Source organism: Chlamydotis macqueenii, chromosome 8 (assembly GCF_036417535.1).
Source record: "Chlamydotis macqueenii isolate bChlMac1 chromosome 8, bChlMac1.mat, whole genome shotgun sequence".
In the NCBI taxonomy this organism is placed as follows: Eukaryota; Metazoa; Chordata; class Aves; order Otidiformes; family Otididae; genus Chlamydotis; species Chlamydotis macqueenii.
This window is the reverse complement of record NC_141563.1, coordinates 37,866,740-37,883,428: the sequence shown is the minus strand read 5'-3', so window position 1 is coordinate 37,883,428 and position 16,689 is coordinate 37,866,740. Positions and strand designations below refer to the sequence as shown.

The 16,689-nt window shown below is 50.3% G+C and overlaps 1 protein-coding gene across 6 annotated transcripts in view; it reads left to right on the top strand.

The window, feature by feature from the left end:
- Positions 1 to 1,324: 1,324 nt before the first annotated feature.
- The window catches only part of LOC147600016 (uncharacterized), a 60,961-nt gene continuing 45,596 nt past the window's right edge, over positions 1,325 to 16,689 (top strand). For all 6 annotated transcript variants that reach the window (XM_086753615.1, XM_086753619.1, XM_086753617.1 and 3 more), the window contains exons 1-4: positions 1,325 to 1,473; positions 3,502 to 3,589; positions 6,189 to 6,393; positions 14,311 to 14,565. In XM_086753615.1, coding sequence (XP_086609741.1) covers positions 6,216 to 6,393; positions 14,311 to 14,565 — 433 coding nt within the window. In that variant the 5' untranslated portion in view covers positions 1,325 to 1,473; positions 3,502 to 3,589; positions 6,189 to 6,215. The remainder of the gene's footprint in view (positions 1,474 to 3,501; positions 3,590 to 6,188; positions 6,394 to 14,310; positions 14,566 to 16,689) is intronic.

Below are 16,689 nucleotides of genomic sequence, written 5' to 3'. Positions count from 1 at the left end.
CGTGTCCGTGACTTTATGTAGGCCCGTGCTGGTGGAGGGGGTCGCTTGCCTAGGATGGGGCGCGGGTGGCCAAACCGATGCTGCGCCTCCTGCATGTCCGGCACCATGCTGGTGGGAAGCTGCCGTCGTGCTTCCAGGTGACAGCACGGCTCTTGGAGCAAGGCCACTTGCTTCATCCATCCAAATCCCACATGTGTGGGTTCATCCTGCCCTTCCCCGCTGTCCCTACGCGAGTCCAGCCGGGGTTTGGCCAGGGCGGTGGAGGCCAGGTGGGAGCAGCACCCCTCCTGTCAGGTGGTGCTTTTGCATAAAGCCGTGCGTGATCCAGCCTTTAGAGAAACCGCCCTGTGCTCCTGCGCGTCGGGGGCTGCCTGCACCCGCTGCTCCAAACCGCTTGACCCTCCCGGGCCCCGGAGACGTGCCTGTGGGGCACGTGCCATCGCTGGGATTGTGGGAGGGTGGAGAAACAAGACGGGGACAAACGTTTGTGCTGGCAGGGTGCAGCGGTGAGGGGCGATGTTCGGCGGCTGGTTAACACCTGGCCTGGGGAGTCAGAAGCAGCTTGTATCTTTGTTGTTTGCTTTTATTTTATAGCTTTTGGCAGATACCCAGAGAACGAGATTAGTCCCTTTTTTTTTGTTTTCTCCTGTTACAAACCCCTGCAACAACCATATGCTGTGCACCCCTGAGTATCTAAACACAAAAAATAGCCTCTGACACACAGCGGTGCTGTGCTGCTGCAGAAATGCTGAGCACTGCTCCTCTGAATTGGGGAAGTGTTGTCATCCCTGCTCGTGAGCAGGGAGTGAGCCCCAGGACATCTGGCTCTTCTGCAAGCAAGGAGTGTTTTCCCCTCGGAGACGACCGGGCTGTGCCTGCAGCACGGCAGTCAGAGTAACTTCCCGAGTCTCCGGCACAACCAGGGGGTCGGCGTCCCGCGTTTGAGTCCGGTTTGTTACGGAATTGGAGAGCACCCGGCAGACACAAACGATGGACTGTGCGCAAGGGTGAGTGGGTTTGGGGGATATAACTGGTGTTTCTCTTTTCAGTTTCCATGAACTCGCATTCCTTCCTAAAATACTGGAATTCTGCGAGCAGCAGAGCCCAAATAAATCTCAACATTTTCACGACGTTTCTCAAAGAGTTACCAGTTTTCACTAGCGCTTAGACCTGTAAATGTCTACATTGTTGGTTTTTTTTAATAAAAAGAGTCAAGGTGTTTACTCCAGCTGTGGTTCTAGAGGCTTTTGACTTTTTTGCATATTAAAAGAGAATTATGGTTTTCTTTTTTTTTTTTTTTTTTTTTAAATCCACTAGCAGAATTCAAGACTCCTAAAGCAGGACCTTCAGACCACGAGACTTGACAGGGGTGTCAGTGAAGTGTGCTATTGAGTCACCCATTCCTTCCGCGCCAGCCTCAAGCGCAGGTGGAGCGTGGGTACCGCAGATGTGACCAGAGACCAGCTGATGAAGGTAACTTTTTTCATCTTCATCCATCCTTGGGTACGGAGGCAGCTGGAGTGCTGGAGGATGCTCTCGCTCTTCTCCATCTCTGTTTTTCCCAAGAGTCTCTCGAAGATAAGGCTGTGGGGCATTTCACATACCTGTCAGTGGGGACTGTTCCCCCGTGCTGTCAGGGCCCCCGCTGGCTGCCGGGGCCGGTTCGTGCCCTGTGGGCTTCTTCAGCCCGTGGAGCCAGCGCGCAGCGGACTGTGCGTGACAGATAAGGCGGGTTCTCGCTGAGCTCTTCGTGAGCAATTTCTCACATCTATTAGGCATAAACAATCTTCCTTTCAGAGTCAGGCATGCATGTCTCATTCTAATTATTTTTTTCCCCCTCTAACCCATTTTTGTTCAAATTGTTGCCACAAGCAGTGGTGATAATGTTCTCTTTACATTGTCACTATAGAGAGGGGATTTGCTGTAATTATTGCTTAAACTGGGTTTTTCTTCATTGAAAATGTTAAAATATCTGTGGACGCATGATAATGGATTCGTACCTCTACCACATATGCCGTTTCCAGCCAGGCAGAGATGCTCTGTCTGTCCGTCCTGCCGCTGTGTGGGTGTGCAGGACAGGGTCCAGCCACGCTGGGGGCGCGGGCCGGAGAGGGGGCGCGAGGCAGAGCCAAGGCTCAGCAGCCTGTGAAGAGCTGCACCCTCCGTGTGCGCACAGAGGGCCGCAGTGCTCCCCGTCCTCGGGAGAGACGGGCTGACTTGGCAGGCGCTGCTGTTAGCCAGCGGCAGGTCGCTCACCTTTTTCTCTGCGCCGTTCCAGAAACACTGTGTTTGCAGCGCCAAAAACTGTCTGAGGAAGCCCTGCTGCAGCAGCGCTGCCTGCTCGCTGGCTGAGCCACCACCCGGGCAGAGCTGTCCCAGCGCTACGTGGCGTAGCGGGATCTAAAACCATGCTGGGTGCTTCCAGTCAGTGCTGCCGGACGGTTGTGTTGCTGTGTTTCACGGGGCCACAGCTGAGCTTGGACGCACGTGAGGTGCGCTCATCTCGGACCCGGCCTGGCGTGACGCCGTTGGGAGTGCCGCCGACTTTCCAAGGGGGTTTGGTGTTGGCTGTTTTAAACACGGCTGTCCTTAAAACTAGGTTAGCTCGCCGCCCGCCTGGACAGGGCTTGTGTCAGCGCCTGCGCCGGCTTGTAATGCCGTAAGCGGTTAGGGGTGCGAGCAGGGGAGGACAGCTGAAAACGGGCGGCAGCGGCAGAGAGGAGGATGCGGGTCAGTCAGCCGGACTGCTGCTTTGAGGAGGCTGCGGGAGGGAGATGAGCAAAGAGGCACAAAAGCCATGGGCCAGGCTGACATTTGATGGCATTCATTTATCCTGGGCTCTTGCTAGGACCTTGAAATTCCATTTTTCTCCCTTCAGTGTCCCTTTGTTTCTGACTGCAGAAGATGTCAAGAGACCTCTCCTTGGAGAGTGGAGCACTGTCCGTTAATTGCCCCAGAACTGCTGTGGGCATCGCTGCCCTCGCTTTGCTGCCTCAGCACAGGCAGCAACAGCTTGCGAGCGGGAGGTAGCGTGGGTTTCCTGTGCATCTTCACGGGATGCTGCCGCGGAGCCTCGGCTCTAGTGCGCGCTCTGCACATTGCCACGGGCTCGGCGTGTTGGCTGCTCTGCGGCCGCGGCATGAGCCGTGGCAGCATCCTTCCTCCTGGTTCTTCGCTACATGGGGGGTCCCGTGGTCACCCAGCTGGCTAACGGGATAACGTGGCTTATCTTTTAACTGGTTTCCAGCGTGCCTCAGTCACAGTTGAAGCCCACACCAGAAGGTCCTGTGCTTTTCCCACAAGTCCAGGCCGATGTTGAACTTGTTGGTAGGAGACTTGTCGAGGCGCAGTCCGAGTTGCAGCCCTCGTGGCGCGTGAAGGCGCTTCTTTAAGCGCCTGGGGTTTAGGAGAAGGACTCCACATTCATTTCTGTAACCTGGGTTCCTGTGAAAACGAGATGTAAACGGTGATGTGCTCTATTTGTCTATGTTTTTCCCAAAGGTCTTTGGAAGCTCTTGGCTAAGCCAAAGTAACCTTGAAAGAAGGATGGGAATCTTTAAGATAATCCAGTGCCTGCTTTCGAAACCAGGTAAGCTGGTAACCTGGAAGCTGGCTGGGTGGGAAATGACCTCAGCGCAGCCAAATGCCGATATGTTTAGCTTCTGATGAAACTGGACCCTGAATGTGACCCAAATCCATGCACGATCTCAGTCAAGCCCATTTCAGACTTTTTGGTGAATCTCCTATTTATTTGAAAAAAAAAATTATCTTACTCTTGTGTGATCAGCAGAGGAGATCGGTCTGGTCTGTATCGGTGGCCACTGGGAAGGCCTATGGAAACACTTTCACAGCAGCTACTTTTCCCTTTAAAAAAAGAAAAAAGTAAAAAGAATTACAAATAATTCTCTCTTTTCCTAACCCTGTCTTTAATAAAAGTCTAATGAAACTATGTCAAAATGGGTGAGTAACTGTTAGATGTATAATTAAACCTTCCTGTGTAATGTGGGGTGCTGCGAGATCAAATGAATGACGAGATTTCCCTTCTGGATATAATACCTTACTGAAAGCTGTCAATACTTTTTAAAAAGAGAGACTGAAAGGATGTGAGTTTTTCAAAGAATGAGAAAGTTGTAAGCTACTTAGCTGTCTAATATTAGCTCTGGAAGGAAAAAGGTGAAGCCTCTGAAGAAATATTGTTGGTGGTATTGACACCTGAGAGCAGGCGATGCCTTTAGCTGACGGGGCGCAGCATCTGAAGTGTTGTGCTGGTGTTGCTCTGAGCCCTGTCTTTGCAAGCTCGTTGCCAAGGTTTAGTCCTGTGATGGCTTCTGGTTAATAAAGAAATGAAGAACGTGAGCGATGGCGTTTTAGACTCACGCAGTGGATGCTTGGTTTTGCCCTCTTTATCACATCCTTAAAGGAAGGAGAGCTAGATCTGAGGAGCCCTTCTCGGCCAGGGAAGGAAGCGAGGCTCCGGGAAGACTTTTGAATGCGGCTCTAAACAGATTCCAGACAGTGCAAAAGAGCAGAGCAGCTTCTAAAGTGCAGTGAAAAATAAATATTTTTAAAGGACTTCAGCATATTTACCATAAAACATGTTGATTTATAGAAGTGTAATTATTACAGTCATAAAAAGACCATGATTATCATGAAAAGGCTATTATCAGAAATGAAATGCTAAAAACAAATGGTATATATTAAATCAGATCATGCATATTTCATAGGAGATATTATACTGCAAAATAAGTTGTCATGTAGCCATGGCAATGACTTTTAAGTTACCCTTTTTGATGCCTTAATGCACTGCTCTGCATGTTGTGGTGTCAAGCCTCTGAACGTGCCCGGCTCTCTAAAGCTCCTGCTGGGTGGGGGTGTATAGGGGCAGTTACCCTCCCAGCGGGTCACTTGCGGGTGCGAGCGCTGGATGCCGGCACAGAACACGTCCCCGGAGCTGTGGGTGTCACACAGCAGCTGGCACACGTGGACGGGCTGGCCGTGTTCTGTCTCCCGGGACATCGGTGGGAGCGGCTGGGGGCCGCTCAGCCGCGCCGGCCCTGCTGTGGTCCTGGGTGCCCGTCCCTGCCAGACGCCCCTCTCCTCCCTGGGCCGGGCTGGCCGCCCCGCCGTGCCTCCCTGCGGGGCACGCTGCCTTGCCCTGCGGTGCGGCTCTGGCTTCCCCCGGCCGGGCTCCATAAAGCCCAGCCGTGACCTGGCTACCTGCGCGGCGGCGCGTGCCCGAGGCACGTCCTGCCTCCGCTGGTGAGTGCTGGTGAAGGGGGCGTTGGCGTCATGGTCAGAGTTCAACTTCTGGCACAGCCGAAGAAAAAAAAAGTGAATTTTCTTGCCCTCTGCTGGTTAGCATTCAATGATTTGGTGCCCCGTAAGCTTGTCAATGTTGGGTTTTCCATAGGGTTCCCACTCCAAGGGATTCAAGCTTCAGATGTAGAGGCCTGGATCTCACAAAGCCCAGGCAAATGTATTTGTTAGGACACAGAATGTCTGCACTTCTAAATGCCCCCTAACTAAGAGCATTTTCAGAGTATAATTAAAATGCCAAGGCCAGTATGGCCATGAAGGGCAGAATGTGTAGGGACGGTTTTGTTGTAGGCAATGGGGCTGCTCCTGATTGTCTTTGTTGTGAACTGGACATCTGGCTGCAACAGGTTTTTTTTTAAAAAGATTGAGGGTCCTGAAACATATTTGTGCATTTAAAGTTCGTAATATTTTTATAGAGATCCTCTTCCTTTTTCATTTCATGTCCGTCTCCTTTTATTTTGAGTGTTTGCTTTGATTTTTGTGTCAAAGAGCTGATAGGTACAGCGTGTCTGTTAAGATCCGACTGAGATTAGAATAAATTCTGGTTTGTGGTGCAGAAAAGAACAGTTTTTACATATCAGATCTCGTAAAGCAGAAGAGATGTGTGCGTGGTGGGTGCTGAACTCTCATTTAGCCTCTCATTATTCCGCCTGGAACGGAAGCCTGTGCTCGGTAGGCCATTGGAAGGCTTTTGTTACCTTGTGTAAACACAGAGCGTTTCTTTTGTCACAGACGCTTTCCCCACGCTGAGGAGTCGGAGATGTAATTATCCACGCGAAGTTCTCGCCAATGGTGTGGAATTCCTTGTAAACAGCCTCTCCTCTGTCACGCCAAGTTTGTTTTACTGTCTGGTCTTTCCCCGTTTCCCCTAGGTGGGCGCTGGTACGTGAGCTCCGCTGATGTGGCTGCGCGGAGACAGACCCGCGGGCGTGAGCGGACGGCGTTCCCCGAGAGGAGGGCTCCAGGGTGAGGAACTGTCACCAAAACGCACCCCGGAGAGCGTCCAGGTGTCTGGCCTGGGAGCCAGCTCAGGAAACAAACCTCAGAGGCAGAGTTGTGTGGAGCTGGCTGTGTCAAGTAGGACAGTTTCTTATTTCTTTCTTAATATTTCAGCATAAAGCATTGTGGTTTTGTTTTTTTCTATGGGTGTGGCATGCTCTGTTTCTGTGCTTGTTTGGCGTTTAAATAGGCATGGTAGGAAAACATCCCGGATTGTGCCCTTGTTCTTCAGTTACACATTAATTAATATGTTCGAGGCCAGGCATTATGTCCTCACCTATCTGGGGATTAAAATACATCCATACACGGATGTTCTCGCCGGCCCCTCTCCTGCAAGGCTGGGGAGAAGGCGCTTGTTGCGGTTTAACCCCACTTGGCAGCCAAATACCACGCAGCCGCTCGCTCCCCCTCCCCAGGGAAACAGGGGAGAGAATCAGAAAAAAAAAAGGAAAACTCATGGCTTGAGATCAAGACAGTTCGCTAGGACAGCAAGGGAAGATATAATGTTTATATATATATTAATGATAATAATAATAATAATAATATAGGGATACTAAAATATCAAAGTGAACCGTGCACAATTTCTCCCCGCCCGATGACCAGTACAGCCTGTCCCGAGCAGCGATCACAGAATGGAACTGAGAGTGATCCCGGAATGAGTCCGAGCAGAGAGAGCCCTGCCTGCCAGCCCACCCCCACTTCTATAGGGAGCATGATGCCGATGGTATGGAATGCTTTCTTTAGCCAGTTTGGGTCAGCTATACCGGCTGTACCCCTCCTGGCTTTTTGCGCTTGCACGTTAGCAAAACCTGGGAAGCTGGAAAAAAGTCCTTGATCTCTTAGCAACAACCAGTAGCATCAGTGTGTTAGCAACATTCTTTGCACACCCAATCCCACACTGAATCCAACAGACAGCAGCTACTGGGACGAAAATTGTCTCCATCCCAGCTGAAACCAGGAGAGGGCTGGACAAGGGGAGGAGGCTGATCCAGGCAGGAGGAGATGGGCAATGAAGGGGACAGGAGAGAAGTGCTGAATGCAGTTTTGTGAAATGCAGCTCTGTTTATGTTAATCCATGAAAACATTCAGCATGAGATGTACCACTTGGTGGTGGTCCTTGAGCAACTTCTTCCTTCCCCCTCCTCCCCAGGATCTTTCAATTTCTTGATCAAAAATATTTTTCTTCAAATTCTCAAAATAATAAGGATTTCCACAGCTTCTCTTAACTCATTCTTCCAAAGCAGTACATTCAGAGAACTTGTTTCCTCGTTCTTTCCCCCCAGCTCCTCTGCTGGTGACCTGTGTGTTGCTGGCACGCCGGCGTTAGGGGAGGCCAGGTCTGCAGAGCTGGAGCTGGCGTGGAGCAGCAGACCCCAAGTCCGCCCCTGAGCGCTCTGGGGCGAGCTCCCACCTGACCCAGCACTTATGATGGGGACGTGTGCCAGGAGGAACGCGCGGCGTCAGCCGAGTTACCCCTTGAGGGCTGCATTCGTGTGTTCCAGCTGGCGTTGATCAGCGTGCTCCTTCAGGGCTGAGGAGAGAGAAAAGAGGAGAAAAGCACCCAAAGTCTGCCTACTCTTCATCTAGATTCTCTGTGTCGCACGGGCTGCAGTCTTTAACTCTGACTGTCGAATTTAAGCCTCAGAGCCTGGAGAGAACAGGGTGTTTTCCAGTGTGTCAGCACACGTGAGGGAGGAGTTCGGGTGGGAGCTGAGCTGAGACTGAAGAAAGTTATTTTGGTTTGTTTTTGTTGTTAGCTTTGCTGTGGTTGTAGGCTTTTTGATGGCTGTAGGTGAAACAGTGTTACGGCACTGCCGCAATTGTAGTGTCTGCCTGCACCCAAACGGCACGCCCCACGCTGGGGCAACCTCGCAATCATGTCATCGCTACCGCCATCAGAGTGCCTTAAACAGGCTGCAAGGTGACACCGCAGTCACTCAGAAATTACACAGATGTGTTCGTTAGTGACATTCATGTCATCCTGACACAATGGTGACATTAGCATCTAATTATCTTGTAGTCAATTTAACATCAGTCACATCCTGTATCTCGTGTATCGTACCGCCCTGACTACCTGCATCTCCTGGGGACATTAAACCGGTTCAGACAACGCAGAATTCAGGCGATCGAGGGAGCGTTCGATAAATTCGATAGGCGTTGTGGCACTGAGCCCTGCTTTGAACGACCGGGCGGTTTGCTGCGCGGAGGCCTGGATAAACAGGGGTGCACGCAGGGGTGAGGATGAATGGCAAGGAAAACGAGAAGCCTGGACTTGGAGGACCAGAGAGGAATAGCACGATGGCCGTCTGGCTTCCAGAGTCCCCCAGCACGCCGGGACCTGGTGTCTGCCGGACGTGGCAGCGGCCCTGCCAGTGCGGGGCAGAGGAATGGGCGTGGGGCAAGCACGACAGAAAGCCCAGCTTTGCTGGGAGGATGATCCTGGTGATTAGCCCAGCGCAATTACAGCTGACCCGACTGAAATCTGTTCAGCTTCTTCCTGTTGTTAGGGCATCGCTAATTTCTCATTAGCGCCAGCTGCAGCCAGCGTCGTCACGGCGCTGTTGTGTGAGACGGGGAAACTTGGTTTGAAGGAGCAGAGGCTAGGGTGATCATTACTGTTATTGCTGAAAACTGATCGTTTCCTCCAGGCATCCGAGACACCTCGGAGGTTGGTCAAGTACCAGGAGAGAGCAGCGAGTAATGGATTCCTCAAAAATTGCAATGTGAGCGGGATAAACGGATCGGCATTAAGTGATTCAGCCAGTTATGCAGTCCTGAAGTCTTCAAGTTCTGCTCTCCTGTGAGACGTTCATTGTCTCCAAGAGGGTGTATTTTATTGAATAATACTGAGATGTCTGTAAGAGATGCCCATTACTCTGGAACAACACTGCTCTTCGTACTAATAAGTGCTCCTGAAGAACAACTGTGATGGCAGGGTTCTGGGAGCCTAGCCACCACCATATTTTCCTCTGTTTAATTAGGTAACAGTCATCATATTTCAGAAATAATGCTTCTCCCTCAAGATCCTCTTGTTGTGTCAAGTTTTCTGTTTCTCAATTACCCTTTTTTCAGAAAGCATTTCCGGTTTCGATTGATCTTCAGTTGTTATTAGTGCCTTCCTGGCCGTTCTATTCAGAAATGAGAACTCTGAATTCGTATCTCTGAATGCAATCGTACCAGTGTAACAGGCACATCACGGAAAATAAACCGAAAAATGAATGCATCCTTACATCTCAGTATTATTCAAAGTTCTTATTTTTCTTTTTTGTAGGTGACCTGGTTTGGGGGCAGTTTTGTGCATGGTTATTGTGCAGGTGATGACACCTAAATATTATCATCGTGTTTAGAACTTAAGGTCACTTCAGGTAATTGCAAAACTTAGTTTTAATGACATGGTTGCTAATGAATTGCTTTGGCTATCCAGAGCAGTTGTCCTAATGTTATCAGTTGGCTGCTTAGCTATTCGCAAGGGAAATCTTATCGTTATTCACAGAGACAGAGAAACAAACATTAAATTTAATTGCACTACTGAGCACAGAGTCATAATCTTTATGACAGCTAATGCTTTCATTACTTATCAATGCGCTTATTGCCTTACTCTTTCACAAAGCCAAGCATCTAACAAATAGAAGTGGATCTTTCTCTCCTATGTATGTAAAGACAGAGAAATGACAAAGAATATGATTGAACAAGTATACTGAATAATTTTGTTATATGAATAGTCTTACTGACTCTTGAAGGCATCTTCATGTATCTTGTTAAGTACACTTGGCTTTCAAATTCAGAAAAGTTTTCATCCATTTTATGTAGGCCTTACTTCAGCAAAGCCTGCAGTGCCTCCCTGGACTTAGGCAGTTCCTAAAGCACATCAGACGCGTTCTCAGGCACAGACCTAATCCGTGCCGCTGGGATGTCAGCTGTGATCCCGCAGGATTTCTACGCGCACAATTAACATCACGTACACGAGCAATCCTGTGTATGTCGACACGTTGAAAACTAGTCGTGTCCTTCAATCCCTCCTGATTGTTTTCCTTGAAGGCACTTTGTTAGGCGCCTGTTTACGTGTTTGGAAGAATCAGGTCTGTAAGAAAATGAAAGTCACCAAGTCATACTGAAATTCTGATGCTACTTTAGAGAGTTTTGTTGCGTTCTTGCATGCAGTTGTTTATATAGAACAGAGCTGTAGTGGCCACTCCAAACCAGTGTTGTCCAAGAGCTGCTGGTGTCCGGTTTGTGTAATTATCTGGCAATGGCAGCCCAGCCCCTGGTTGATGGGTCTGTGCGGACACCCAGGAGCAGCTCGTGCAGCGCGCAGCGAAGCCCGTTACCTGCTGGTGTTCTGACACACGTTATGGCTGCAGTGTCCTTGCATAGCTGCCTTCAGTGCAGTCTAGCTTCTTGCTGAGGAAATAACGCGCGGAGTGCTTGAAAATTTCTGTTTGATTTCTAGAAAGAAATGAGATTTTCTGTTACCCATTCGGACGTGCGTGACTGATAGAGGCAAATACAAACAAAAAAATACAGTGTCTTATTGAGTTGTCACCCAGTGCTAAGGGACACAGGTAAACGCTGGGCCTCTCTGTTTCACGCTGGCAGCAGAAGAGCTGTATCCATAATTTTGCCTTTAACTAAAACCGGGGGCTGTTTAATTTGTTCCCTGCAATGGTATTGGAGATGTATCCAGAAGCAGGCACAGTACGTGCCAACTTTCATCCGATTCAGTAATTCTCGCTATGCACCTCTACTTAGGCTCTGAAACCCAAACTCTCCCGCAGTCGGAGGCTTTAGCTTATTTCTAAATGATTACCGTGGTGCTGGTAATAAAGCTTTCATGTGGAGTAGGAAGGAGATGAACATTAAAATAGTCAGGTTAAGTGGCACAATAATTGAACCTGCTAGCAAATGGGGGGGAGCCCTTTTTGTAATAATTTCTTTGCTTTGCATAATATTTGAGTCTAAAGCAAACAGGGCTTTATCAGCGTGCTGTTGATGTGTGTGTACTTGATGTGCCGTGTTAATAAAGCACAGGAAAATTGAATAATCGGCAGGTTGTCCTCTTAACGCACAGCCTTGCCGTACCCAGAGCGCGCACAGCAAATGAGGAGTTCAATAATTCATAAACAGTGCTTTGTACTTGGCAGAAGGGAGGAAGCGCGGGTAATCCTGCCTTACAATGCAAGGGCACCCCCAGTAAAGCCCTTTAGGAAGAGCAAACCTTAATAAACAAGAGTGTCTGGAGCCACTGATCTCTCTGTTTCAGACAGACAGCTCCTCCGTTATTAATTTCCAGACTCGTTTGATCATTGCAGCTTGCATCGATCCCTTCAGGCCCAGCGTCCTCCCGGCGTGCCCAGGTTTTGTTCCTACGTTCGCTTTCGCCGTGCTCGTGCAGGCGCTGGGCGATCCGCTGCCGGCCCCAGTGAGCCTGCGGCGATGGTGGCTCTCCAATGGCGCGTGCCCGTTTTCGTGCTCCTCGTGCCCCTCGGTCCGAGGTACCACCGTGCGTTTAGAGAGGGGACGCGCTGTTTCGAGGGCGGCTCTGAGTTGCTGCCCCAGCAGCAGCAGCGGAGCTCGGGATGGATCCCCGCGGCGATGCCGCTTCCTCAGCTGCCCGCTGCCTGGGGACCCAGTGCCGCCCCGCCCCGTCCTCCTGCCGCACTGCCACCGTGGCCCTGCTCCAAAACACACTGCGACTGCGTGATCACTTCCCCGTCTGATTTACGTTTCTGCACGTTATCTAGCAGCGTAGCTACCTCTCGGCCCCTCTGCATTGCCGTTTCCATCCTCCCTGTTCCTGCCTGCGGATGCTGAGGTGCGCAGCTTGGTAAAACCGCTCTCTCAGTGCAGGATCCAATGTGTTCCTGTCATTTTTAGTGCAGCACCCCATTTACAATCTTCAGCGCACTTATGAAGCAGCAAAACAATAACAGATTGCCAACCTCATCTACTTTGTTGCATAGTTTGTTTTGTAATTATCGGATGAGGTGGTTGCCGAGTGGCAGGGCTGGCTCTCGCGCTCGGTTGGGCGTGTGTCCGTCTCGGGAGCGGTGAATGCTTCCAACGTGGCGTTGGGCGTTCAGCCACCCGCAGAGGAAGGCCGACAAAGCCGTTTGGATGTGTGCGGGCACACGGCAGCTCCAGGTGTAGCAGCCGGCGTCTCCATGGCGGACAGTTCGCGTTTCTCCCTCGGGCTCTGCGTAACGCTGGGCTTTCGTCAGCTCCGGGCGCCGGTGCCTCGCCAGTGCTCCGGGCCGGGGATGGCCTCTCGCCTGGCCTCTGTGCGGCCGCCCACCGCCCGCCGTGTGCTGCGGCCCGCTCAGCTTCAGGGGTTCAAACTGCGGTTTTAAGCTGTTAGTACAAGCGGGACAACGACAGCAGAGTAGACGGTGTGTGTGTTTCCTGCCAGCGTGGCGCTCAGCGCTACCGAGGCAGCCTGACTTACCGGTGCTGTACTTTGTGTGTCGGCTTTTACCTGCAAAATTTAAATGTGCCTCTTAATTGTGCGTGAGATTTATAATGCAGTGTTAAATTGCATGTCTGGGATGGTTTTTTTTTTTTTTGAAATAGCAAAATGTAAATTGCAGAGCTTTTCTGAAGTTTACCAAATACGTGTCTGTAGCTCTGTCAGTTCTCCACCGAAAGGCAGCCAGCCCTGTGGTGCTAATGTCCGTCTGGGTGGGCTGCTGCGGGACAGTGGTCCAACATAACAGTTAACGTCAGATTACTTAGTGCGTGAACTTTCCTAGGCAGAGCTAACGTAGCTTTTCTTCAGCTTAGCCAGCCCTTTTTCAGTCTGGTTCAGGGAGCCCTGGGATTTGTTTGGAAACCAAATCTAAGAGAAGCCCACTGTCTGCAGCATTGCCCTCTGACATTCTGGGTGCCCGCAAGGAAAAGGAGCTGAAATCTGCCAGTTTAATGTAATTTGTAAGAGAATAAGCTTAAGGCAGAATTTTACTTCTGAATAAGAGCGTGCACTCAAAGATGCATTGAGATTTAAGTAATCTGCTCTCGGTTCACAGCTCTTGCTAGTTCAGATTAGCTTTTCCCGAGTGCTGTCTTGAAGATGAGCGTGTTGGGTGGCTCCGAGCAGGTGAAGCGGGAGCTCGGGGGCACGCGGAGCTGCCCTGGGGAGGTCCCACCTCTCCAGCTGCCGTGGAGAGCGCTGGGGCGCATCGCGTGAGAGCCGAAGGCAGCCTGTGTCGGCGCCCGTGGGGCGCAGCGGGTACTGGGGCAGGGGGGGAAGCCGGCCTGCCAGTCAAATGGGAAATGTGTAAGGAAAAAAGTCGCACGTCTCATTTTTAACTGTCATATTTTTTAAATGGGTGTTACTATGGATTCTTCAGCAAAACGCCTCTCCAGGCGTAATGGAATTTGGAGCCTCGCTGTGATTTAAGCCTGGTTTGCAAGTGGTGCTAAAGGTGATGTGGTTAAACAGTTCTCACATCCTGCATATGCCAGTGGTAACTGAGGCTGGAGAAGAAAATGCAAACAATACCTGTGTTAATCAGCAAATGAATTTTCTCTGCCTGGGCTAATATTGATTTTTTTTTTTTTTTCACTTGATGCAAATCCTGGCTAATGAATTTCCTGATAAGAATGCATTCCAAAAAAGAAAATTTTGTTCTAATGTTGTAGAATTTTGATGGCGTATAAAATGTGGGTTAGATCCCAGAGCATATTTGCTAGAACCCAGTCCTAAAGTTCATCTTGCCAAGAAAAAGATGAAATATTATCTGAGTTCTTGCAAACAGGCAGCAGACAAAATTACCTCCAGGATGTATTCAGTGCGTGGCTTAAAGCTCCATCAAAGAGAACCGTGGTCTCCGAGCAAAGGCTGTTGAGCTGTTACAACAGCTATCTGCCGGATTTTATTTATGTAGCTCCCAGTGCACGTTATGACCTCTTAGAATTTCACAACTTAACACGGCTCTGGAGCTTCCGCTGTGATACTCAGTGCTTAAAATCAAGCTAAAATAAAACCTTGTTTGATTACAGCAGCGTTAAGGCCCGTCTCCATGGCAGAGCGACGGGGAGGCAATGTGACCAGCGCGTGTCCAAGAGGGATCTATCAGCTGCCTGGTTACCCATTCATCCCTAAGAGGTCCTCGCAATGGTCACGGCAGCTCTCGTCTCTCCACGGGCGAGGAGCGGCAGGAATAGGCGGCTTTTGTCTGAGTGCCCGGCATTTTCTACAGCACCGCTCCAGGACGGAACAGAGAAGGCTGGTGGGGTCAGCCCCTTTGCTTCCAGGTGGGAAGAACGGAGCGACAGAGCTTGCGGCTAGTGGCAGATATGGTCAGGGTCTGAACGAGCCTCTGGTGCATTTGATGCCATCGGAGTTATTTTAATTTTAAGGTAATTTTTTGTATTGTCAGACTCAATATCATCAGTGTCACTGCCACGCCTCTCTGCAGCAGGGCCGTCACTGCTGCTGACACCGTGGTCACATGCGTGGTCATGGTGTCGCTGCTGATAATTTCAGTCTGACATTAGAAAGATTAATTTAGTATGAAAATGACCCTCGGGAGACTAGTTCAGACACAGGATGAATCATATCTGAAAAATTGGATGTCTCATTGTTTCAGAAGTTCTAATTAACTTTTCTAACCATCAGAAGTGGTGGATACAGACACACCATGGCTGCCCATTTTGTTCCAATGGGATGGCCCGAGGAGGAACACCCCTTTTACCCTTCTGTGGTAGCTGGGATGACTCCTGTGCGGTGCTGGAGCCGAATCTGACTATTTCCGTCTCATGCCTTTTCACTGCCAAGGCTAAAAATGGTTGGTTAAATTTGGAGCTAAGTTTTTTTTTGAAACATTTTTTAATCTTTTCCTGGAAAAATCTACCAGTCAAATATTTGTGCGAATCTTTTCCTGCTCTTTGTGAGCTCATGTCAGATGGTCGGTCTGATCAAGCGCTCGTAGCTGCACGTGGTACGAGGCGGAGCAGAATCAGAAGAACAAGTAGGTTTTCCCACGGCCTTGCTGGCACAGGCGAGTTTGTCACGGCTAAAGGTGTCAGTGTTCTGTCTCCAGCCAGAGGCCCGTGAGCAGCTTCCTTCTGAGAAACATTTGCGTGGTGCCCCTGTTAGAGCGGGTGGCGATACGGGCAATCAAGAGGAGAAAACTTTTAAAATGTTGCTGTAGCAGTGCACGGTTACGAGAACTGCCAGCTCCACACAACCCTCCATGTTGTCCCTTCGCCGGCTGATTCCAGAGACTGTGTTTGGGACCGGTGAGTCTGGAGAACAGAGGAAATTAAACTAAACCTGTGTTTCAAATCTGTGACTTGCTGTGCTTTCTGATAATGTACCTGCTTTTCTTTTTTCTCACGTTATTCTCATTTTCCTCACTGTTTCTCCTGATGACGCCTTTCATCCAATATTCTATAAGATGTGATAATACAAGGCTCTCAAGACATGGAGACTGTAGTAAGACCCAGCAGCGACTCCAACCAGGGAATTTCACCACATAAGTATTTTTGTCTTGCTATTTTTACCTGTTTTATATGGCCTAGCAGCTTCTTACTCTAGGAAATTCAGTGTCTCTGCTGTGCAGAAAGGCCTGGGGTGTCTCTGAGGAGTGTTTGAGGTGAGCTAGTACACCTGCTTGCATGTGGAGGGTGTAGGGAGAGGAGAAGGAGGATATGACACAGCCGACGGCGTGAATTCGGTCTGGTATGCTAGCAGGAGATCAAAAGGGAGGCAAATGGATTTCCTTCTTTATTTTCTTGAATGCTATTTATGAAGTGGGGTCATGCAATGCCTCCGAAACACCGTTCCCTACGTATTTCCAGCCAGAGGCACTGTGCTCAGGGCCCCGCTGCGGCAGCCGTCCGGGGTTTGGTCTGCTTTTCCCTGCAGAGCCGCGTGCCTGCACCCTCGCTCAGGGGCACTACCTGTCCGCACCACGGTCTGACCGTCAGTGGTGGAGCCTGAGCAGGCTCTGCCGAGCGGCAGTACAGCTGTAAAACCCCGTATTTCCGTGCGCTTTCCTCTCTGTTCTCCCAGGATCAAACCCCATGAGCTCAGCTCAGGGCAAGGGGAGCGCAGCCCAAAGGCGCGTTTATGCAAGGCTGCCGAGGGCGGGAGATCCGAGCGGCCTTGTTTCGGCAGTAGCCAACCATACCATTCCCCGTTTACCAGGCTGTGTGTACACAAATCCGTCTCACTCGTTAGAGGGAAGCTCCGGCCGATGTTTGTGAGCCACCCTGTGCGCAGTGCTGGGCCGCTCCCGTCCGCGGCTCCAGAGCCAGGCCGTGGGCTGGCGGCCGGGGGCCGGCACTGACCTTCCCAGTCCATTTGCTTCTGTTCGCTAATGCAACTCAGATTTGAACGCAGCTTTTCCCTTTTCTGTGGATTTTATTTGAGCT